Consider the following 23,568-nt stretch of genomic DNA (forward strand, 5'->3'; position numbering starts at 1 on the left):
TTCTTTTTTGCATTAAAAAAATTGGTTTGGTGAGAGAGTCGTTAGCAAGTGATTTTGTTTCTGTGTGCTCTTCTGCAACTCCCAAACTTCTGTAATTAGAAACAAACAATTTCCATTTTAAAAGATTCACCAGAGAGCAGTAGCAATAAATGGCTACCATTATATGGAGTTCTAATTTGAGAAGGCTTTAACCTACACAATCTCATTTGATTTTCATAATAACTCAGTGAGCTAAGACCTTTATTTCCTTATAGCAAGTGTAGCTGGCATGAGTTAGTTTAAGGATGGACACACTGGCTACAAGCACAACAGATGGGAAGGGAATGTCATGCCTCATTTTCTTGTACACTACAGGTGTTGCATTTTTTACAATCTGAAGGCAAGACCGTCCACCAGTACAAAAAATTACGACTCACTTTATTGTAATGCTTGTTTTATTACAGAGATCTGGAACCAAATCCACAATGTCTCTGAGGTATGTCTGTAGAGTGTAGGGGAGGCAATATAACACAGGGATTGTGCAGAACAGTCACTGGAGCCAGCTGCCTGGATTTCATTTCCAGCTCTGCTGCTTCTCAGTTGTGTGACCTTGGGAAATGACTTAAGTGCAGGTGCCTCAGTCTCCTTACCTGTAAAATAGGAATACTCATAGTACCTACCTCACCTCACCAGGTTGTTTTGGCATGTCGTGTCTTTACAGGGTTTAAAAATTAAGTGAGTTGACACAGGTAAAGAGCTGGGGACAGTGCCAGGTGACAGGCTGCCATTGCTGGAGTGCTTACTACTTGCTGCTTGTCTTCTCATTTTGGGGTGTCTTTTTCTATATAACATTTTCTTTTCATTTCTGTCTTTTAATTCATGAATAACATCTTCTGGGTATTGTGTTCCATGATTAGGAAGGCCATTTCCAAGAGGTAACAGTTGTGAACTGCGATGACCTGGACAACCAAATAGCACGATAGGAGTGGGACGTAACAGGGACAGAGGGAATCTGAAAAATAGGCGGATTTACAACGCTGGTGTGAACTCCGTGCTCACGACAGCGGCGCTGCTCCCTAAGGCAGCCATCGGTCCCCGACGAGTTACTTGCCCAGATTGTGATGTGCGGTACGTGTAAAACACAGACCAAATCTCGAAGACTTAGTGTATGAAGAGACAGAATGCGAAGTATCTTATTTATAACTTTTATAAATTACATGTTGGCGTGATGCTATCTTGGATATATTGGATTAAGTTTTATATATATTTCAAGGCAGAACGGTGATTGATTTGCGAGCTCTAGGGGCGGCCACACCTGGCCCCGCCCCTCGGACCCAGCCCGGCCCCCGGTGGCTGCAGCCAATACCCGGAACTGGCGGTGTCACCCGGACTCGGGAGGTCGCGCTCCCCGCCCTTCCGTGCCCGGCACGCGAGCGTGCGCACTCCCACTCTGCTGGCGGAGGTTTTTCTAGGGTCCCTGTTTCTCCGAGCCCGGGTGGGAGCCAGAGACCCGGCTATAGGTGGGAGGCTGGGGTGGGCCCGCCATGCGTTGGGGGCTGAGCCCTCGCGGGCCGGGCCCGGCGGCCCTGGCTGCCGCCCGGAGTCTCTGGGGACCTCCCTGCCTTCCCCGTCGCCCGGGATGGCGGGGGACTACGAGGCGGCTTTTGGTGCGATCAGTCACCGGGGCCAGTAACCAGCTGCAGAACTCGAGTGATGGCAGGTATCGGGACACGGTGCTGCTGCCCCAGACCAGCTTCCCCATGAAACTGCTGGGCCGCCAGCAACCCGACATGGAGCTGGAGATCCAGCAGGTGCGGCCCCGCCTCTGCGCGGTGTGAGCGGGAAGGGAGGCCCGACGCAGCCGGGTGTAGGGGAGACGGGCTGTCCCCGATGTCAGGCCGAGCGGGGTGGGACAGGGCCGCAGGCTCCAAGCCTCTTTGGCGTGTTGTGACCAGATGAGTGGAAACCGTTCCGTTGCCTTAGGTTTTTTACTACCTGAAAACTTAAGTGAAGAATCCTGGAGGTAAGCCCCTCAATAGCATAGCAGGTTCAGGAGCAGAAGACTGTACGGGAAACTAGGATGCTCAGACAGCAGCACGGGTTAGATATAAGTCCCATTTTCAGCCCAGGCAAAACAGGTCGAATGACTTATAAAAAGTAAATTAAACATGTATGCATGTTAGTAAAAACTTGGTTGTGAGGATAAGTGGAAGCTCACCTTCGTGGGATTGGTCGGTCCCTAGTTGGAATTATGACTTGTTTGCAGGACCACTTAGCGGTACTTACTTCCTCTGACTCCCCTTCCAAGACCATGCATGAGCCTCCTGTATTAGACTGAATTTTCTAAGGGCAGAGATTCGCTCGTCAGTTTCTCTAACTCTGAAGTCTTTAAAACCCCTGACACTTAGGATGTATTGGTTAAGTAAATATGCTTACAGAGTTCTAGACTCATCAGCCTGTTTTGGCCATCTAATTTAGAAGTGTCTTATCCCCTGCTGTCTGTATGCCAGGAACAGTTTCAAATGTTCTCTCCTTTGCTCTTCACACCCAATGGATAGTAACATTTTTTTTTCAAATGTGAAAACAGGCCAAGGTCCCCCAGCAGATTGCACTGAGTGTTGGTTCAGATTTAGAGAGTAGCCAGTGTTTAGATCCAAGGATAGCAAGCATGAGGTCTGAGGGGTGGGAGCAGCTGAAAGGCTGTCCAAGAATTCAGTGGTACTAAACTGCCGTATGGTCCGGGGTGCTATTTAGGGTTTCGATTTAATCAGAAGTCTGTAGGAGAGACTCTTGAAACGTTTTTCAAAAAGAACCCTCAGCTGCCTGAAGGGAGGGGTGTGGGAGGTTGGGTGAAAAAGGTGAAGGAATTAAGACAAAATAAACAAAACAAAACAAAACAAAAAGCCCTAATAGAGACAGACGACAGTATGGTGATTATCCCGGAGGGACAAGGAGGTTGGAGAGGCAGAAGGGGATGAACGGGATAAACGGTGATGGAAGGACACTTGACTTTGGGTTGTGAACACACAGTATAATACACAGAGGTTATAGAATTGTACACGTGAAACCTCTATAATTTTACTAACCTATGTCACCCCAATAAATTCAATGAAAATTAAAAAAAAAAGACGTGCATTTCAGAAACCTCACCATTTGTGTTTTAGAGCTGAGTACATTGGAATGAGATATGAAATAACTGCTGGCACTCTTACTTATGGTAAGATTCAGGAGTATGTATGTATCCAGTGTTCAGACATTCTCGCTCTTTTTAAACAGAAATGTGGATTTTCAGAACTGTACTCATGGCAAAGAGAAAGAAAAGTAAAGACAGAATTTTGTCTTCATGATGGACCTCCTTATGCAAACGGTGACCCTCATGTTGGACATGCTTTAAATAAGGTAATTATAATTAGGTTTATAAGTCTTGGAGGGAAATCTTTATTACATAACACTTTACAAAAGAGTATTCTAATACTATGACAGCTGTGTAACTTTGCATTAACATGTAAAATGGGTGTCTTGATAGAAAGCAGCGATAAACCATTTCAGTACCGCAGGAAAACATTGCTGGCATTTGCTTTGAGCTTGTTATTTTCTACCAGTAAATTTCATTTTATTCAGTAAGTGATTATTGAGCACCTGTTATGTGCCAGTTGTTGTTCTAGACTGGTAATGCCCGTGCACAAAGGAAAGACAACTCTTAACCTTTTGCAGCTAATGATTTAGCCAGGGAAGACACAATCAGATAAATAAAATGTGTTAAGGTTGCTACAAACTGAATATTTGTTTCTTCTCCCAAATTCATATATTGAAATTTAATCCCTACTGGGATGGTACTTGGATATGGGGCGTTTGGGAGGTGATTATGTCAACAATGGGATTAGTGCCCTTAGGAGAAGAGACCCCAGAGAGCTCCCTTGTCCCCTTCTGCTGCATGAGGTCACAGTGAGAAGACGGTGGCCGGCGAACCCGACAGCAGGGCTCACGAGATGCCTCCTCTGCTAGAGGCTTGACCTGGGACTCCCCTGACTTCAACTGTGAGAAATAAATTTCTGCTGTTTAAGCCCCATATCTATGCTATTACGTTACAGCAGCCCCAACTGTTAAGACAATAGTGATAAATGCTATGGGGGAAAATAAAAACAGGGAAGAAGAATCAGGCGCACGGAGTCAGGTGCACAAACTACCGTTTTAGGAACTTGGTTTAGGTAGGATGTCTCCTCACCGAACAGGCAGGTGGCCGTGGAATAAAGTCCTCGGCAAGGGAGTGCGCTGTCTGGGCTCTTTGGGGTAAGAGGAGCCAGGGGCAGAGACCTGGAGGTGAGTTTGAGGAGGCCCCTGTGGCTGATCTGAGGGGAAGGAAGGGCAGACGATTAAATGAGCGGCACCAGGGGCCAGATCTCGCAGGCCATTGGCAAAGTTGACCCTGGATTTTCACTCTGAATATAATCGGGAGCCATGGAAGGGTTTTGAGGAGAGGTGTTCACAACATGATTTATGTTTTAATAGCATCACTTTGGGCGGCTGTGAGGGCAGTTGACTGTGGAGGGAGTTTGGAAATAGACAAGTAAGGGGACTATTTCAATAATTCAGGAGAAAAGGATTGGTGATTTGGGACCAGGGTTGAAGCCATAAAAGTGGTAGGAGAGAGAACTAGATGGCAGGCGTAGTTTGCAGGCGGGCCTGACAGCAGTTGCTGATGAGTTGGAGGTAGAGTATAAGAGAAAGACAAGAGTCGAGGATACTTCCAAGGGTTTCGTCTTGAGCACTTAGGGCCGAGTAGCTGTTGCCTGAGATGGGGAAGGCCGTGGGAGGAAGGTCAGGAGTTTGGGTCTGGGCGTGTTACCTTTGAAAGGAGATGAGACATTCAAGGGAGATATTAAATACACATTTGCGGGAGACATAGGTCGTCAGCCTGTAGTGCCCAGGGTTGGTTTTTCATTTTTAAGGAGTGACGGTTACATTGGTTTCAAATAGTAAATGAGCTGAGTAAGAACTGTGGGTTGAATGGGAACTGTGGGTTCTCTGAGAATTCACCTGACTTTCCGTGTATCATCCAGGTTTTCTCTCTGCTTTCTGCCCTGAAGGGTAAGAATGATTGTAGTTTGCTTCACGGTTACTCCGCGGTTCTAGGAGTTAAATGGTCTGTTATCCAGGAAACAATTATTTTTGTTACGGGCTATTTATGAACTCATCTTTCACTATTGATTCGTATTTCCCACCTATGTTAGGTTGAGTAATCCTATTTTACTACTCCTTGAGTTTTTCTTAATTCTTTTGGCATTACTCCCGCCACATAAAACTGAATGTTGAATTATTCATGTTAATTATGTTTTTCACAAGACCAAAGCAAGTTTGTAATTGATTCTTGTTGTTAGAAGGGTAAAATTATTTCTTTTGTTTTTAAATTTTTTTTTCAATTACAATGTACATTCAGTATTATTTTGTGTCAGTTACAGGTGGGTAGTCTATTGGTTAGACAATTAAAATTACTTCTTAAACAGTTAGTATAGGCTGCTTATTGGCATATACAAAGCAAATTAGTAATTTGAGGCACAATGTTTTCCACTTTGAAATCTTATATTCTTTCATTTCTTTTGGGAGATTAAGGCATTTTAAAACTTTAAATATCTGTTATTCTCGTATTTATGTAGAACTTGAATTAGGACCTTTAATAGGTTACTTTATATAAATCCTCTTAAAATTGGGCTTTTTCACTGTTTTAAAATATTAATATATAAATTTAGGGGTATCTGCTTCATGTATGAATGATGGTTAGCCTTTTCTTGGCAGATTTTGAAAGATATAGCCAATCGATACCATATGATGAGAGGCTCCAGAATACATTTTGTGCCAGGCTGGGATTGTCATGGGCTACCCATTGAAATAAAAGTACTATCAGAACTTGGTGGAAAAGCCCAGAATCTTTCAGCGATGGAAATTAGAAAAAAAGGTAAGTAAACTGTCTGTTTTAAATGGTATTTATAAACACTGTTTCCTTGGAAATGTCTGGGCTTTATCAAAGAGACCTTTTTTTTTTTTTTTTTTTTTTGGTAGTTATAATGAGATCTGCTGGAAACTGCTTTCTGTCACAGAAAATTCAGATTTTTTAAATGGTCCTTTGTGAGCACTTACTGCCAGTGATTAAAGACAAGATTTGTTAGCATTTCCAAATGCATTTTTTAGTCGTTTAGTCACTATATTTTGTGAAATTGTTACTTTGGTCAATGTTTTTATTTATTTTTCTGCCTAGGGCTGTTGACCTATGTCAGGTGATAAAACAAAAATAAATTCTAAAATACAAATATAGTTTAAATTAATTTCTTATTGGATTCTTCAGTAGACTGGGTCAGCAAGGAATCTTGTATTTATGTATGTTAAACTATTTGTACATTGGGATATGATTGTGAAGATTTTTTTACTTCCTTGTGAAACTTACTGGCTACATGTAATGATTAATTATTTTGTATAATGAAATATACTCTCTGTTCTTTTTTTAAATGAAAAAATTTGAAGAATAATTTTTCCAGTGTGTTTCTTCCCCTGAAAATAAGTTCATTGTATAAAATCTGGAAAATAGAGAAGATGGTTAACAATTTTAACTTTTGAAATTCTAGTTAATTTTAGAGTTGGAACACCTTGAACTTTCAGAATAACTTTCTTATTAAATACACTTTACAGTCTAAACTGTGTACAATACCTGCATTTAGAGAGATACATGCTAAACCATGTTTAAAGATTTCAATTTCCTGGTTTTCAAAAGCTTCCCCCCACCCCTTGTTACTTTGTTTAGCTAGATCATTTGCTAAAGCAGCAATTGAGAAGCAAAAGTCAGCGTTTATTCGTTGGGGAGTAATGGCAGATTGGAATAATTGCTACTATACGTTTGATGGAAAATATGAGGCCAAGCAGTTGAGAATTTTCTACCAAATGTATGACAAGGTAATAAAGCATTTTTTTTCTTTCACCTGTGTTAAATTATGTTAAAAAATTCCAGCTTTCATATAATAGCTTTGTCTTTTTTATAGGGCCTGATTTATCGATCTTACAAACCTGTGTTTTGGTCTCCCTCATCAAGGTATTTATGTATTTTTGCTCATTAACTGCGAAGTTTTGAGGCTTCCAAATAGTCATGTCCAATGTCCTTACCCCGTAGGACCGCACTGGCGGAAGCGGAGCTGGAATACAATCCTGAGCATGTCAGCCGCTCGATATACGTAAAATTCCCTCTCTTGAAACCTGCTCCTAAGCTGGCATCTCTTCTAGGTACGATTTATTCATTGCTCAAGTTTATTCAAGTTACAGCATTGTAACCCTTGCTAACGTATTTGAAATTTTACTTTCACAGATGGTTCATCTCCTGTTAGTTTTTTGGTCTGGACCACTCAGCCTTGGACAATTCCAGCCAATCAGGCTATTTGTTATATGCCAGATGCAAAGTAGGTATAGTACTGCATTTCTTTCATTTACCCGCAGAAAGGATCCATTCCATCTTTAGCATTATTTTGTGTTTTATCCTCATTACCCTCTTAAAAGTTAATGAGTTATAACTTAACTGTGCTCATATAGATGTTAAGATCTTATTTCCAGCTTTTTGGGAAGACAAAACAAATGTAAGGGACAAAGTCCTTTGAAAATGGTATTTTTTCTTTTATTTTGAAGTTAGTTTTTCTAAAATGATGTAAAACATTTTAAATGTTACCTGTGGCTTTTCTTTTCTCATTGTTAGTAATTTTATCCTAAAATTTTATTTCAGGTACGCCATCGTGAAATGTTCTAAATCTGGGGACCTCTACGTACTGGCAGCAGATAAAGCAACAACTGTTGCTTCTGCTTTGGAAACAACATTTGAGGTTATTTCAACATTTTCAGGTGAAGATTTATGGATATTCTGACCATGATAGTCATCCAAGTATTGGGTTGAGTTAAGTACTTTGCTGAACATTGCTCATTCTGAATCAAAGCAGATAATGGTTTCCGCGCCTCTAGAATATATTTTACAGTGATTCCACTGAAGGAGAATATATATTAAACATGATAGGAGTATAGAAAAATATGAACAGTGATGAAGATACAACATATTAAAAAAAAATTTCTGGCAAATATCCAATGTAAAATTGGACAAATGTCCTTAATAGGTTATAGAAGGTACAAATATCCAAAATTAAAGTATTGAAATTCTTTTGATATTAGGTAACCAAAGGAGCAAGGAAAGAAGTAACTATATTTGTTTTTGGCATATGATTTTACTAAGGAAATTGAATAAATTCTGAAAATCAGCCCAAAGACGTTGGTTCGATCAAAAGAATCTTAGTAGGCTACAATTTGGGACTGGTTGTGAAATATAGCTATGGAACTCTAGGGATGTTTAGACTTACCTTTGATCCTTAGGGATGATATATCTGTGAGTTTCTTACATTAAAAAAAATTATTTTTTACATGCATGAGATACCCCAAAATGGAAAGATTGCCTAATAATAGGGAAGCCCTCTAAATGCCTCAGTTCAGATCCAAGCCAATTAGAGGTTTAAACAGTCTTTGACACAAAAAAGATTTTATGTCAGAGGCAGGGAAGAAGCTACAGAATGTTTAGTGTTTAATATCATTTTGTCCTTATTGGTGCAGTAGGTAAGGTAGAGGATCCAGTATATTCTTTCCTCCCTACCCTCCCGCCCCACCTATTAAGTGCAGAATGTATACTTGGCAATTTAGATGTTGTTAGGGAAGCTGGATGGCATTCGCACAAGGTTTTTGAAAGGAATAAGGTTAAAGTTAAAATTACTTTTCTGGATGTGCACAATTGTTTCCAGTGAGCACTGTGCGGAGAATTGTTGGGCTGCCGTTCGGAGCCTCCGCATTTTGGGGGCGTGCACGGGCTTCTCCCCGCTGGCAAGCGAGGCTGCTGCTTCCGCACACGGTACGAATGGGAGCAGCTAAAAAGGAATCATTTGTATGGGGTGGCCTCTCCTTGCAGAAAAAAATATATTGTTTCTTATTAATCATTTAGAGCTCACGGAGCAAGTGAAGGTAAGGTGGAAGCCAGGTGCGCGGCCGGTCCCCTTCCAGTCTGCTCTCCTGACCTGATGTATTGCTGCTCCAGATAAAGAGGGAGAGGAGCTGACACATGAGAGGATTCTTACCTGTGGTTTTCTTTGCCCACAGGTGTTGATTTGGAAAATGGTACTTGTACTCACCCCTTAATTCCGGATAAAGTCTCTCCTCTTTTACCTGCAAATCACGTGACCATGGCCAAAGGCACGGGGCTGGTTCACACAGCCCCAGCTCATGGTATGGAAGACTACAGTGTAGCTTCCCAGCACAACCTGTCCATGGTACGAGTCCTCTTTTTTTCCTCTTTAATTACCGCTTCTGTAGAATTAAAGTGATAAATCTGGCAAACACCTCTATTTTTTGATAATAAGCAATCATTTTTGTGGTCATAATTGTGGAATGCTCAGATTTGTGCCATACACTAAAGCTTCATTAATTCACACTAATTGAGAAAGATTTCCTAGGCTTAACACAAAATCAGCGCAAAGTTAAAATTGAAGAATATATATTAAACGGGGGCAGCTTTTTCTTTCAAATACAAAGTCACATAGACAAATTACTTTCATTCCCTGAAAAATGGCAAGTGGATTTTACTAGCTTCACTAGGTGAAAATAACAGGTTTTTGTTTTGTTTTGTTTTTTAAAAGAAGTAGTCCTATTTAAATTTATTTTACACCATCAATTACTTATCAAGTTTTTCCATTTAAAGGCAAGTCTCAAAGTCATCACTGTGTATGTAGCCATAGATCCATAAAATAAGAGACCACATTAAAAATGATTTTTAGTATACATTTTTATTACCAAACTGTAAGTCTCTGCTTTAATAAGATATCTTGCCTTTGTCCATGTAAGTGTATAAATTTACATTTCCTAGTAACTGAATAAGTCCCCATTTTCAATGGAATGAAAGAGATGTTTTATATATATTGTCTCATCAGATATTGTCATAAGGTAAAGTGTCTTGATACTTTAATTGTTCACAATGACACTTTGTAGGATTGTTTGGTGGATGAAGATGGAATTTTCACAGACGCTGCAGGTCCTGACCTTCGAAAGAAGGCCGTCCTTGAAGAGGGAACAGACGTGGGTGAGTGTCGCTTACGTTGATATGATCTAAGTCTGTATTTTCTGAAGAGTAGCCAGCAGGAGCCTTGGCTTACGCTTTCGTCTTACGCTTTCAACAAAAACCAATGCTAAAATTATATCAATTTTGCTACATGGTTTAAAATGGAGTCTGGGAATGTTTCATCCCTTGCTTGGACGTTGCTCTGTCTGAGCAGATCCGGGCAGTGAGCGGGGAGCGATGTCCTGTTAGGACTCAAGAGGGGGGCGTCAGTGGGCTGAGTTTTGTGCAAGGCCAGCCACAAGCTCAAGGCCACGTGTTGCCTGTGAGTCAGACACTTGTCGCTCGTTTTGTAACCTTTGTAAGTCACTGACCCACCTAGCATGGTTTATGTATTCCGATCTTGGGGGTCCTCCAGTCTTAAGCTGTCTTTCTGCCTTTCTGGAATCCATGGACCAGGGACTATGAAAACCTTTCTTTGCCCCCACTAAAGACTAAGGCTAATTGGCTGGTGGATTCATATCCCAGGGCTACTGTGACATAGGACCATAAAGTTGGTGGCTTCAAACAACAAGTGTATTCCCTCACAGTTACAGAGGGAACCCAGTGTCGCGGAGCCGGGTTCCCTCTGAGAACTCTATGGAAGAATCCTTCCTTGCTGCTGGCTAGTTTCTGGGGGCTCCTGGTAATCCCTGGAGGTAAACCACCCCCCCTTACTCCACTCTCTGCCTCTCTTGTCATGCATCCTTCTCTGCTCTCGTGTGTCTGTGCATGTGTCTCTTCTGTTCTAAGGACGCCAGTCGTTGGAGTAAGGGCTCACCCTAACCCAGTGTGACTTCATCTTAACCGGCTTACACCTACCAAGGCCCTATTTCCAAATAAGGTCACATTCACAGGTACTAGGAGTTAGGACTTGAGCATATCTGTTGGGGGGACAAAATTCAACGCACTGTGTCTGGTTTCTACTGGAATACATGGACACCATCCTCGGAGCCGAGGCAAGAAAGATTATGACTCTGAATATCGAGTATAGACTTCTAAATGCATCTTGTTCATCTCTCCTTTGAAGCGAAGGGAGTGGCATACTTTGGATTCTGATTAAGGCTTTTCGGTCCCTGCGTTTTCTGCCGGGAGGGTCCCCGGTTATGCCCCTGCTCCCTGGTAGGCGGCCACTCTTCCCGGCACCTGCTGGTCCAGAGTTGGGACGCCCAGGGAGGTTAGAGTTACTAGGATTTTCGTAGCACCTTGAAATTATGTCTAATGCAAACTGTTACTGATTTTTTCAAGTTATACAGATGCTTGAGGCTTCGAAGAATCTGTTGAAAGAGGAAAAATTGGCACACAGCTATCCCTATGACTGGAGGGCTAAGAAGCCCGTGATTATTCGTGCCAGCAAGCAGTGGTTTGTCGATATCACGGATCTGAAGGCTACGGCCAAGGTACAAAAGGCGCCCTACCCTAAGGGCTGGGTTTTCCTGTTCTCGGAAAGGAAGGGCTGCTTGTGAGCTGAGGGAGAGTTTTGGGAGCAGAATTTCCGATCCGGAAGGACCTTGGATTTCCAGTCCTTCGTGAATCGTGTGAGGAGAATCAGGCTTTCTGAAAGGGGTTAAGGGACTTTGCCCAAATTTCCCGCCCAGCATAGTGAAGGCAGCATAGAATTAGGACAGAAGTGACTTTGGCAAGTTGTTTAACCTCTCAGAACCTCGGCTTCCTCGTCTACGTGCAGGCTGTGATAATGCCTGCCTCGTGGAGTAAGTGAATCAAAGTTCCTGGGACTGTGGTCTGGTACGCGAGGAGTCCATGAAATGCTTTTCAAACCCTTTGTTTCCTGAAGGTTGAAATTCAGTCCATTTGAAAAGTTGTTGCTTTGTGTTAATATTTTAGAGCAGATGTTCTAGATATTAATATGTGTTTGAGCTCTTTCATTCAATAATGTGTGTGTGTCTCACAAACAACTTGATTCTCCTGAGCAAAAGAACTCAAATAGGTGTTTGTTAACCAGGCCAAACATCGGACACTTTGCTCTATAGCTTGCATCTAAGATATCACTATATTTTGTTGGCTCATTTGTTGGTGTGGCAGTTTGGGGCCCTTGCCAACTCTATGCATAGTAACTTACATTTTCTGTATTTGCATTCAGCAGGCAAGTGTGGTATGGATTGGTCTTTTTTGTTTTCTTTTTTCACTTTCCTACAAAGCCCTTACTTGTAAGTGTTAAAATTTGTAACGTCCAGCTCTGCACAGATTTTGGTTGCAGACCATCTCAGTCTATATACTGAAGCCAGTTTTTTTTAAAAATGTCTTCCTATACAATTTTCAGTTGCTTTTTGCAGAAATAGAATAGAGTGATGTATTGCCATGTTTCTCTCACCCAAGTTCAACAATAATCAACTTAGGACCAATTTTGTTTGTACCCATACACCTCCTGCCACTCACTTTTGACTCCCTACCTGTGGGACTGTTTTGAAGCAAGTTTCAGGAATTCTTTCTCTCATAAATATTTCACCATGTGAGTCTGAAAGGTAAAGACTCTTTAGAACATAATTCCAATGCCATTCCCAACACCTTAAAAAAATGTTATTCTTTAACAAAATCAAATATCCGTCAGTGTTCACATTTCTTGGATTTTTAAACGAGGTATTAATTAAATTGCATTGCAGATTTGCCATTGTGCCAGTAGGTGGAGCTTGGGAGGGTGGGGTCAGGTAAGTGAGGAAACTATGAACATGAAACTGAAAATACGAAAATCTTTTATTCTTGGATAGAGAGATTTAAAAAATGAAGTTAACATATTTATGACCTTTTCTGAGCTTATTACCAAACATTTTTCTACATAATTTATTTTTTGGTAATTGATAAATGACACGAAATCAAATGCTAGTCATTTGTAGCTCTTAGAGGATGGAAGGAGGGAGGTTACCTAAGAAATAGCAAGTAAAGAGGAAGTTATTTTGAGGAAGGGTTTTTATATTTTGAACCATACTGTACGTAAATTAGGTTGTATAGCTATCCTCATCAACTCATGACAGTAGCTTCTGTTAAAGCATTTTAAAATATGGCTAAATTCAAATTGGAATTGATTTTAGTTTAGTGAAGTATAATCCTTCTACTTAACCTGTTTCTGCTAGTTTTGATGTTGGGTCCTTGGAAATTGTTAGACACTTTTATCGCATGCTCCAGAGGTCACATCAGCTCTTGATGTTATTTATTAGGACTTTGTGGCCTCGTTTTAACTTTGCCTTTTTTGCTCTGAAATCTGTAGTGTTTTAGTTTAGTTTGGTTTCTTTTGTTTTTTTTTCGTTTTTGTTTTTTTTTTAGGGTCCTGTGAATGAGTATACATATCTAAAGGAAGGGAAAATATTAGGATAAATAAAGACAGTTCTAGAAAACGTGTTCTGCTCTCTCTCACTGGACTTGATTTGTGAATCAATTGCAGGAATTGTTAAAAAAGGTGAAATTTATTCCTGGGTCAGCCCTGAACGCCATGGTTGACACAATGGACAGGCGGCCATATTGGTGTATATCAAGGCAGAGAGCTTGGGGTGTTCCGATTCCGGTGTTCCATCACAAGACCAAAGATGAGCTCTTGATCAACAGGTAGGACTTTCTAAAATTTCCCAGCATTTTAAAGTGAATTGTATTTTCTTCAAAAATGGAAAAATAGTAGATTATTGAAAACTCCGGATATACGTTAAATAAAATATTCTAAAATAATGATCTTTGGTGGGGGGAGGATAAAATGTAAATATGAGAGAGATCCTTTCACAGGATTGCACTTGTAACAACTACATTTTCTCAATGTTTAAGCATAGAAGCAGAGGCTCTGATTTTTTTAGTTTTTCTATGAGAATTCACTGTTTCTGTGTGCCAGGCCTTGTGCTAGGACACATAATCAGGAATCCAAAGATGGGCGGTGTTTGGGGGGGGAATCCTGGCATGTAATTTTTATTTATGAATTAGAGTCGCTCTCTTACTGTGTCTACCCTCCCTTTCCGTGGAGGTGGCATCATGTAATTGTTTAGATGCTTTAAAATTTAAAAAACTATAATATAGTTAAATGTACAAAATTACCTTTATTTTAGTGATTACACTCCCAATTTTCTTTTTAAGATTTTATTTATTTATTTTTAGAAAAGGGAAGAGAGGGAGAACTAGAGGGAGAGAAACATCAGTGCGGGGTTGCATTTCGCGCACCCCCTGCTGGGGACCTGGTCTGCAACCCAGGCCTGTGCCCTGACTGGGAATGGAACCAGCAACCCTTTGATCCACAGGCCGGCACTCAATCCACTGAGCCACACCAGCCAGGGCTTAAAGTTGAGATAAATGTGTATAAGTGTTGTTTAAAATTCCACACTGGAGTGTTTTCTTTTAAGGAATGTTTATAAGCCACTGTCATTGTTTCTCATTCTTTTCAGTGTTTACAAATAAGTTTTTAAGTGAATGTCCATGAATTGATTGAGGCAGACCGTATGTATATATGTAAGTTCCTTGAATTGATTGAGGGTAGACCACATGTAAGTAGAGCAAACTGGTTTATTTGATCATTATTTAATCACGACAGTAAAATGGTACACAGGTTGATCAGTAAGCTGAGTGAAATAAATGTGAGCTTCATCAGAAAAACACAAGCAAATATTCATTAGATACCATTTATGCTCTATTTATAGTCAGTGCATTTACATGATTGTGTTACAGATTCTTTCCTCGTGTTGCTTGCATGGTCTAGCTGGTGTCTGACACTGAAGCAGGAGAGGCAGACAGAATGTTGGCCTACAGAAGTGACAGACATGCTTAGCCACAGTCTGTCAATTCATAGGTCATTCTCCTGTGCACCATTTGTTAGTTCGCGACCTGACCCAAGACTTAGGGCAGGGAGAGACCGCAGGAAGGGGAGACCACTCCGGATGGGCAGGTGGCGGGTCGAGCGAGCACAGGGACTTGACTTAGAGGAGAGTCACAGCGACCATGATTTCCTTTCTTCTCGGATGTGCCCCTATATTGTAGCGAGTTGGAAACCATCAAAAGTAACAGCATCTCCACTGGAAATTGGTACACAGTCCACATGGAGTTGCTGTTACACTTGATAACTCCATTCCATCTGTCACAAGATTCCTTTGGCTTTTCTTGATGAGAGGCTATAAATGATCTCTGAAGTATACTTACTTCCCAGAAGAAAAATCTTCATGCATTCATATTATAAATAAGTTTAGCAACTGGCATATTTCATATCCTCATCTGTACTTTATATTCATATTTGTATTTTCTCAATTGCATTTCTGTCTTTAATATCATTGGTCATTTTCTTAATCTGTAATCTAATGCTGTTATAATTTAGGTAGAAATCTATTTCTAGTTAACAAAGACAAAATAAATACCTTTTAGCATAAAAAAAGATAAAATAGAGAAGCACTTGCTACCTAGGAAGGAAAAGAAGTTGTTAAATTTCTTTCACTATTTCAGATGATTATAATTAACTTAACAATATTTATGCAATAGTTAACATGTATTTAAGGAACTTAGCTCCTATTTCTGGAAATTATGAGAAATTTCCTAGAAACCAGGAATTTCTAGTTTAATCTGAGCGTAAGCTTTAGCTACCTCAGATTTTTCCTCATGTTAATGATGCTTTTGGGAAATAAAAAAAAGAAGGCATAATGTTTATTAGATAAAGAAAAGTTTCTCCAGAATTGTTTCCTGTCACCTTTCAAACATAAGTATACTACTATGTTCAAAATAGTTTCCTTCTCAAATTTCAATGTTGTTCTACAAATAAATTTAGTAAATGTATATGAAACATTTAGCCTCTTACCTTAGTCCGGTAACTTACAGAAGAAGAAAAGTGCAGAGTCCTTACATTTTTGCTTTGAGGAAGACAAAACTCAGGAAACGCTGGAAGACAGCACCATTTTCTTCATTAGCTGGTAAACCTAGTGCTGCCTAATTTCCAGTAACCGACTAAATAAGCTTTCAGCCTAGTCGATATCAAAGTGCAGGGTGATTGGTTGGTGGTATAGTTGCCCATACTACCGAGGGATTTTTGCTGATTAACCTAGGGGCGTCGTGCCTGTGTTTAGATAAGGCTCTTGAGTAAAGTACAAAGTTTTATGATGGACTCGTTGCTTAATGAAATACAGCATTAAAATGGAAGCATATAGGTTACAGGCTGATAAGTGGTCTCACCTCCCTCGTCAGCAGTAATTTGCGCTGACCTTTAGGTTGTAAGTTAACGGCATTAAGTCTAGGATATTAACACAATGGGGAAATTCTTAAATTTTCAAACATAAATTTTGACTTCTTCCTTATATTTTTCTGAAGAATATTTATTGTCACTAAGAAATGCCTATAAGAATTTTTTCAAGCATGATCTTTTTAGTTTTGTTATGAAAACTTACACTTCTGAGTGTCCCAGGGAAGTAAGAGGACTCGTGGCTCACACAAAGATAATATATGTAAGGCGGTCTAATACAGTTGTTATAAAGGGACATAATGATATAAAAAAGAGATCACTTAACTCAACTTCAGAAGAATGAATTCACAGCCATTAAACATGGTCGTTCGGCTCTTAATCGTTGCTTAGTTCTCTGTTTATGAAAATCATGTAAACTTAGCCCATCCGGCATTTGGCTCTTTCTAGGTTTTTGCTGTAATGAGTATCTTTGGGTACTTGTGCAGCCTTTGCCTGTATTTTTTTCTCCAAATTATCTTTTCAGATTTAGTTTGAACATTACATTTATTTTTATTTTGCAATCCAGCAAACCTTGCCTGTAGATTGTATGCATGTGCTAATTTTTATTGCAAGTTTTGTTTTTAAAACTCAATGCCAGAATTTTTTAGGATCATTCAGACCACCAGAGCACAAATCAAGAGAAAGTTTTCACTTTGATACCAATTCTATGCACTTAACTTTTGATTTGTTTAGAATGTGAGGATGTTTTGGTCTTTGAAAGCTGCATTCTTACATATCAGAAATTTTGTTCGGTTTTCATCCTCTAACTCCAGAACTGTATTTAATTTGTTTTTGTTTTAAAAATGTATGTAATGTGATTGTCTAAGATCTCAAAGTAGAATGGAGAAAATGTTGCCATAAAAGATGAATTTTAGTTCGACTAGAGGCGGGGGGTTTTAGAGTTTCTTAATAACAGGCCAGCCGCAAAATCGGAACCTTTGTTTGGTATATTATTTACAGACTCAGTAGATACTTGCATGTAGTTCAGTAATACTTAAAATATAATATTAAATCTTCGTTGAATTATCTGCTAGTTAGGGATACAAAGAAGAACTCAGTCCACTAGAGTTGACTTTGGGATTCTAAAATGAATATGTATCTGTACCTATTCTGTATTTGGAAGAATCTGTAGCTGGAAGTTACTAAAATATTAGGCCTTTTCTTTTTCTTAAGACTCAAATGTCTTATACAGCTTTTCCCCAGTGTTCATAGAGAATGAAGCTCAGAAAAAGAGGCTGGTGTGTTCCTGTCGGTATCTGATAAGTGACAGGTCGAGCCGGCCTTTGGACTCTGGGCCAGTTCTGTCTACACTTCTCTCCTGAGACTTCCTGGGGCCCTGCCTCCACCTCAGGCTTGCGGTTTCCTTCTGCCTGGCTGATAAGAGTCCTTTTGCCTTTGCTTAGCAAACCCGAGACACTGGGAGTGGGGGTTCACGGTACAGTGGCTGTCTTCCTAGATGAGTTCTAGACGCTGAATGGAGAAGCGAAGGCGTCTGAACCATGATTTTAGGAGATAGGACATCAAGGCCCGGCTTTAACTGTGTCACTTGCATCAGCTCGTGACTGGCAAGGAGCCCGAGACACAGACAGAGCTCCTCGATGTTTTCTGTGAATCCAGTTAGAGAATGCTTAGAGGGCTTTGAAAAGTATGATGTGCGGTGTACACGTACATGTTTATTTTGATTGATAATAGCATTGGTCCCCAACATTTCTACCTTATTATCTAAATGAATATGAAATTTGAACCATTGGCTTTTACTTTCATGGTTAGCGTTTTTATCTACGTATTTCCAGTACATTGAAGACCGGTTTTCTATTTTACTGTACTATTTACCTGATACTGCAGCTCATTTTTACAGTATATCTACTGCACTTTTATATGTCTAAATGTACTTCGCTAGTATCTCATTTTTTAATGTTTATTCAGAATTTTTATTATAGTGTATTCATATTTTCTTAACTGATAAAATGTCCTGTGCAAACTGCATAAAATAGTAATAAGTAACTAAATATCATGTAATTAGATACTTATTGCATGACGTTTTTATGGTCTCACCACAAAAGTTTATCTTTACTGTTAAAAGTCTACCTAAATGGGTGACCCTATTAGCTATATGGACATGTGCCCATTTTAACATTCTTATTATTTATAATTTCTTCAGAACAGATGCTGGGAGCATTATACTTTTCAATCTTTAATAGCTTATTTTGCTTCATCGTGGTATTTTGCTCTTATAAGGTATTTCACGTTTCAATGTGTAGAGCATATTTAATTTATACCACCCATTTGATTTTGGCTTCCCACGGTTTTTTAAATAATCACTTCATTTATCAGCGAATTATCAGACCCAGTGAGGTTCAATGATTTGCCCTGCACAGTCATGACTAACAAGCAGCAGATCCAGGTTCAGAACTTAGAGCTTTCTCTTCCCCATGATCTCCATTGTCACCCAGGCTCGTGAACCTGCGATGAATCCTTAGTGACTTGCATTGATGGCCTGCGGTAGAATGGAGGATAGTAGAAGAGTTGGCTTTAGTGTGTCTATTTTAATTAAATATTATTATGGTATGTGTTTTAGTAACTGGTTAACAAAACTAGCTGTCTAAATTTACCTGACTTCAGTGAATTCATTTGAGTCATAGCTAACTAATGCTTATATAATTCTTACTAAAGGGCACCAGACTTGGTTCCAGGCATTTTTATATAAGCTGGATTAATGTACAGAATAGCTGGCTTAACGATACTGTTTTATCTGCATTTTACGAACAGAGGCACAGAAATGGTAACTGCCTTCCGCAGCGTCACACAGCTAGAAAGCGAAAGAGCCAGGACCCGGCGCTGGCTGGGTCCAGGGTACACTGTATACACTGCGGTTTGGTAGAAAGCACTAGAGGAAGTTGTTAAGCCCGTAAAGCTGTGATAATAAATTAAAAGTATGTTGTTCCTGCGAGAGAATTTGGTATAAACTTTCCCCTGAGTTTAATTTTCAAATAATTTGTAACTCTGCATCTTCCCCAAGATAGGGCCGATTTCGGTATTCATTTGATGTGCAGTTACTGGCTCTCTGTAGTGTGCTCAGCTATACCTGGACCCGCTCTTTCAGTTTGCAGTCATTCTAAGGGAAGTAGGAAGGGTCACCAAAGCGTAACTTCATTAGGGCAGCGATCTTACCTGCCTTATTGGCTGTTTTCTCCAGTGCCCAGAACGATATCCAACACATTGGAGGTGCTCGGTAAATATTTTTGAACAAATGAATTTTATTATTCGCAACCGAGACTTAGAGATGTTTTAGTACTTGTGCATGGTCATGGGTATCGAAAGTGGCAGAGTCAGGATATAAGCTCGACTATCTGTTGTCAAAGGGAATGCTTTAACGTGGCATCGCTGTTGTGGCAGCGGCGGTCGGGGGGCACTCAGTCCTGTAAGCTGTGAGCGGGGCCCTGGAAGTGTCTGAGAGGGGATTAGTGTGATAGCAGCAGTTTGGGGAATGCTTTTCTCTCAAGATGCACCATGAAATTAAAGGGATGAGAACTGGGGAGAAGTCATTGCATCAATCTACAATAGAACTGAAGTGGTGAGGTTGGACTAATTCAGTATTAGTGAGGTCAAAGAACAAGTCTGCGTAATATTTCAAAGGTAGGACTGGCAGAATGTGTTGCTTTATTTGGGGAGGAAATCAGGGAGATAATTAGGGGTTTTGAATACAGGTACTAGAATAGAAAATAGATGGATGGAAACAGGGAAATGAGCAACCAAAATAGAGATATAAGGAGAAGTCTTTTCTCTTCTTGTAAGGGGTACATATGACTTAATTTTATTTCTGAGATACCATTAATATTGATATTATTTATATTAAATTAGGATGACAGCCAAGTAGCAAATAATTGAAGAGGGTGTCACTAAAGTTTGGGGGGAAAGATAGGAAAATCTCCTACAGAAAGGAAAAAGTATTACTATTTTTTAATTTTAAAATGCTTGGTATTAATCACAATAAGTTAATTGAACAACCCTATCCTGTCCCCCTGAAATAGCCAAACCATTGAGCACATTGTTAAACTCGTGGAAGAACATGGCAGTGATGTCTGGTGGACTCTCCCCCCGGAGCAGCTTCTCCCTAAAGAAGTCCTCGCTCAGGTACATTTCTGTTACTTATTTAACAGCCTTGGGTGCGTTGCAAGACTTAATAGCTACAGAAGGGATTCTTGGGAGTTAAAAAAGTAGGTACATTATCATGTAAAGTGAATGAATTTAGCCACTGGAAATGAGAAGTCAGTGCACTTTGAGAGTAGACATTTTTGTTTAGCTAGAGGAGCTTAGTATTTAATGTGGCAGTAGCATGGGAGGGTTATTGATCTCATCGAGGGCCAGAGTTATAACTGATCTGGTTAAGTAGCTCTGCTTGTGAGAACAGTGCCTAAACATTGGGACATCAGGACTTTGTAGGATCCGAATTAGAGGTGACTGATGGCATCGTACGCCAGAAATCCAAATCGGAGGATAATTTCAAGAAAACAAAAACAAAAGCAAAAAATAAAAACGCTTTATATTTACGTTAATAAATATGTAAATTAAGTGGCCAGTCATTTTTATATGCAAATGATCCGTTGTACATAATTGTGGAGTGTTTTTAAATGTTTTAAATTGTATTTTAAAATGTGAGTGCAATGGTTGTAAGCATTTCATTTTCTTTTGACGTTTTGGGGTATTTATTGTCCACGTTTTTAATATAATGGAAACGCTTTTCTGTTGTCTTACCAGGTTGGTGGTGCCGATGCCTTGGAGTTCGTGCCGGGTCGGGATATTTTGGACATCTGGTTTGACAGTGGAACGTCGTGGTCTTATGTCCTCCCAGGTAATTTTAGGTAATAGTTTATATACCAATCAGGCAGTTTTGAGAATATATAAACATTACTTAGAAGAAATCTACAACCAGCAATTCTTTTTGCTTTATCGGAAGATCTGCTCTAATGTAATTTTAAATCTGGAAAGATCCTCGGAGATCATTTACCCTAAGATTTGTAAACTTTTTGTTTGTCCAAATGAAATTTTTCATGGAACCCCAATACGTACAATGGATAAAAAGGGGGGTTTTCTCTCTCCTTCCCACCCCCCGGCCCTTACCTTTGTAGCCCCAAGGCAGCGATTCTATAACCAAAGTCTGGACGTCACCGAAGTGGTCCGACGCCATCGTTTTTCAGAGGGGGGATTGAGACTGAATTAGAGGCAAGGGAGGCGATGGTCACAGAACGTAGAGTCAGAGTCGAGAGCTCTGTCTTCTCTCCTGCATCGCTTTCCGCCCCCACCCCCCCAACCCCGCCCCGCCCTATGAGCAACTGACTGATTTGACAGCGACTCGCCGTTAGGGGAAGGTTTGACTTACTGGCCCGAGGGAAAGGAGCGATTGGCAGGAGCAGGGAGCAGAAGGGGAAGCATCCATCAGAGGACGTATTCAGATGCTTGAGAAGAGGTGCTCTTGAGGCTACTGAGTGGCAAGTTAGAGGTAAAGTGAAGCCTGTGGCAGGCTGGTCGTCGTCGTGCGGATCAAGTCAGGGCTAGGTGCCCGGGGCGCCACGGCAGCTCTGGCGGGTCCTGCGCTGCCTGAGGGCCGACTCTGGCCCAGGAGACCCTGTTTGCCTTCTAAAGCGAGGGGTGTGGGAAGAAGAGCTTGTCTGTACAGAGGCCGTGGTTAACTGGACTGAAAGGGACTGCCCTCAAGTGTCAGCTGGCGTATACTGGTTCCGCACCTCACTCTGGAGAGAAGAGCAGTGTGGTTGCAGTAGACAAATAGATCCCTTCGTTTAGGCCTTTCTTTCAGTTTAGGAAGTTTGAAAAGTAAAATGCAAGTAAATTCTTGTTGACTCTGTATTATAGTGAAAATATACATAATGATAATGTCCAAAGGTAAGTTACATATTAATAACATTTTTATAATTTTTATGTAGTTTTCAGAATTCTTAGTTCATAAGTTTCCCCGTATTTAAGAGAAAATATTGCAAGTTTAGATACTTTGTTCTCATAGATTACATTGAAAATGTAGGCAAACAGCACTACATAAGGCAGGTAAGTTAAGTAGCGTTAGAATATAAACAGGACAAAGTTAACCTGCTACCATCTGAATGTCAGGAGCGTGCCATTATGTGAACTGTGCTTGTGTAGCATGTTTCCGAGGTCATGAACTGCCTTGGCCTTGGTGTGGATCGCTGCTACCAGCCTGGCTGCTTTCTAATTTCGGAAGTGGCTTCCCATCGTCAGTGCAGCCCCTGCAAGGGCGCCCCTCGCGGGCCCTGCGTCGCTGTCCGTGGTGCTGACGGCGGTCAGGCACCTCCTAGGTGGTGGTGGTCTCGACCGACCACTGGGGCAGAAACACTTACTAAATGAAGTTAGTGGCAAGAGCACCTGGTCAGCAAACCCTCCTTTCCTTTCCTGTTGCATGTAGGTAATTAATTCAGAGAAAGAAACCTTGTTATTTCAAGATGCGCGTTGCATGTGTAGGGGACTGTCAGAACGTATTTATGGATAATGCATAAGCCCAACTTCAGACTGTAGTTCCTGCCTGTCCATTCAAAACTCATATTCCTCCTCAAAAAGTAAATAATCTTATGAGATTAATCAATAAAATTAGATTAACTGGCTTCTATTTTGTTCTATTTTCCTGTTCTTTTGTGATTAAAAAAAAAAGCTTCAAAAGATAGGCAGTAACAAAGAAGTGGGTGGGAGTCAAGACAGTAGGTGAATTCATGGTTTAAAACGCCACAAAGCAAAGGTGACTTGCCTTACAAAAAGAAAGGAAACAAAAAAACCAAGAAGTCACTGACTCCTCAGGTTTATCGTACTTCTTTCTCTTTCTCAAATGGTTTGTATCAAGTCCAATCTGAAATGATTTAACATCTATGTCTCTCTATTTCCTTGAGAGTATTTATTGAAAAATACAATCAGCTTGATTTTGAGCTTAATTTTAGCTGCCAGACTTCATCAGTATCTACTGTTACTTAACGAGATGAACTTGGTGATTATATTGCATACATAACTGGTTTTAATTTTTGCTGACAGATTTTATAGCTGTGAAAGAGGCTTGGCTTGTGAATTTTAATACCGGGCCGAGCACCTGTTTCATTGTTCAAGGTCAATAGAACTTAAGAAGCTGAAACTTGAAAACTTCTGAAAGGGAGTAGCATTTTTAAGTGAATCCCATATAGGCAATAAATCATACCTGTATTTCTAAAACTTTCTTTAAACACTTGGCAAAGGC

The 23,568-nt window shown here is 40.4% G+C and overlaps 1 protein-coding gene across 2 annotated transcripts in view; it reads left to right on the forward strand.

Annotated features, from left to right (window-relative positions):
- The first annotated feature begins 1,372 nt into the window (after positions 1-1,372).
- The window catches only part of IARS2 (isoleucyl-tRNA synthetase 2, mitochondrial), a 32,751-nt gene continuing 10,555 nt past the window's right edge, over positions 1,373-23,568 (forward strand). For both annotated transcript variants that reach the window (XM_054576607.1, XM_054576608.1), the window contains exons 1-14: positions 1,373-1,790; positions 3,256-3,378; positions 5,773-5,932; positions 6,773-6,921; positions 7,008-7,057; positions 7,136-7,245; positions 7,328-7,418; positions 7,736-7,851; positions 9,142-9,311; positions 10,027-10,117; positions 11,381-11,532; positions 13,530-13,690; positions 20,351-20,453; positions 21,078-21,171. In XM_054576607.1, coding sequence (XP_054432582.1) covers positions 1,524-1,790; positions 3,256-3,378; positions 5,773-5,932; positions 6,773-6,921; positions 7,008-7,057; positions 7,136-7,245; positions 7,328-7,418; positions 7,736-7,851; positions 9,142-9,311; positions 10,027-10,117; positions 11,381-11,532; positions 13,530-13,690; positions 20,351-20,453; positions 21,078-21,171 — 1,837 coding nt within the window. In that variant the 5' untranslated portion in view covers positions 1,373-1,523. The remainder of the gene's footprint in view (positions 1,791-3,255; positions 3,379-5,772; positions 5,933-6,772; positions 6,922-7,007; positions 7,058-7,135; positions 7,246-7,327; positions 7,419-7,735; positions 7,852-9,141; positions 9,312-10,026; positions 10,118-11,380; positions 11,533-13,529; positions 13,691-20,350; positions 20,454-21,077; positions 21,172-23,568) is intronic.

The sequence above is a fragment of the Pteronotus mesoamericanus genome, unplaced genomic scaffold (genome assembly GCF_021234165.1).
Source record: "Pteronotus mesoamericanus isolate MK-2021 breed Mesoamerican mustached bat unplaced genomic scaffold, CSHL_Meso_final contig_347, whole genome shotgun sequence".
Taxonomy (NCBI): domain Eukaryota; kingdom Metazoa; phylum Chordata; class Mammalia; order Chiroptera; family Mormoopidae; genus Pteronotus; species Pteronotus mesoamericanus.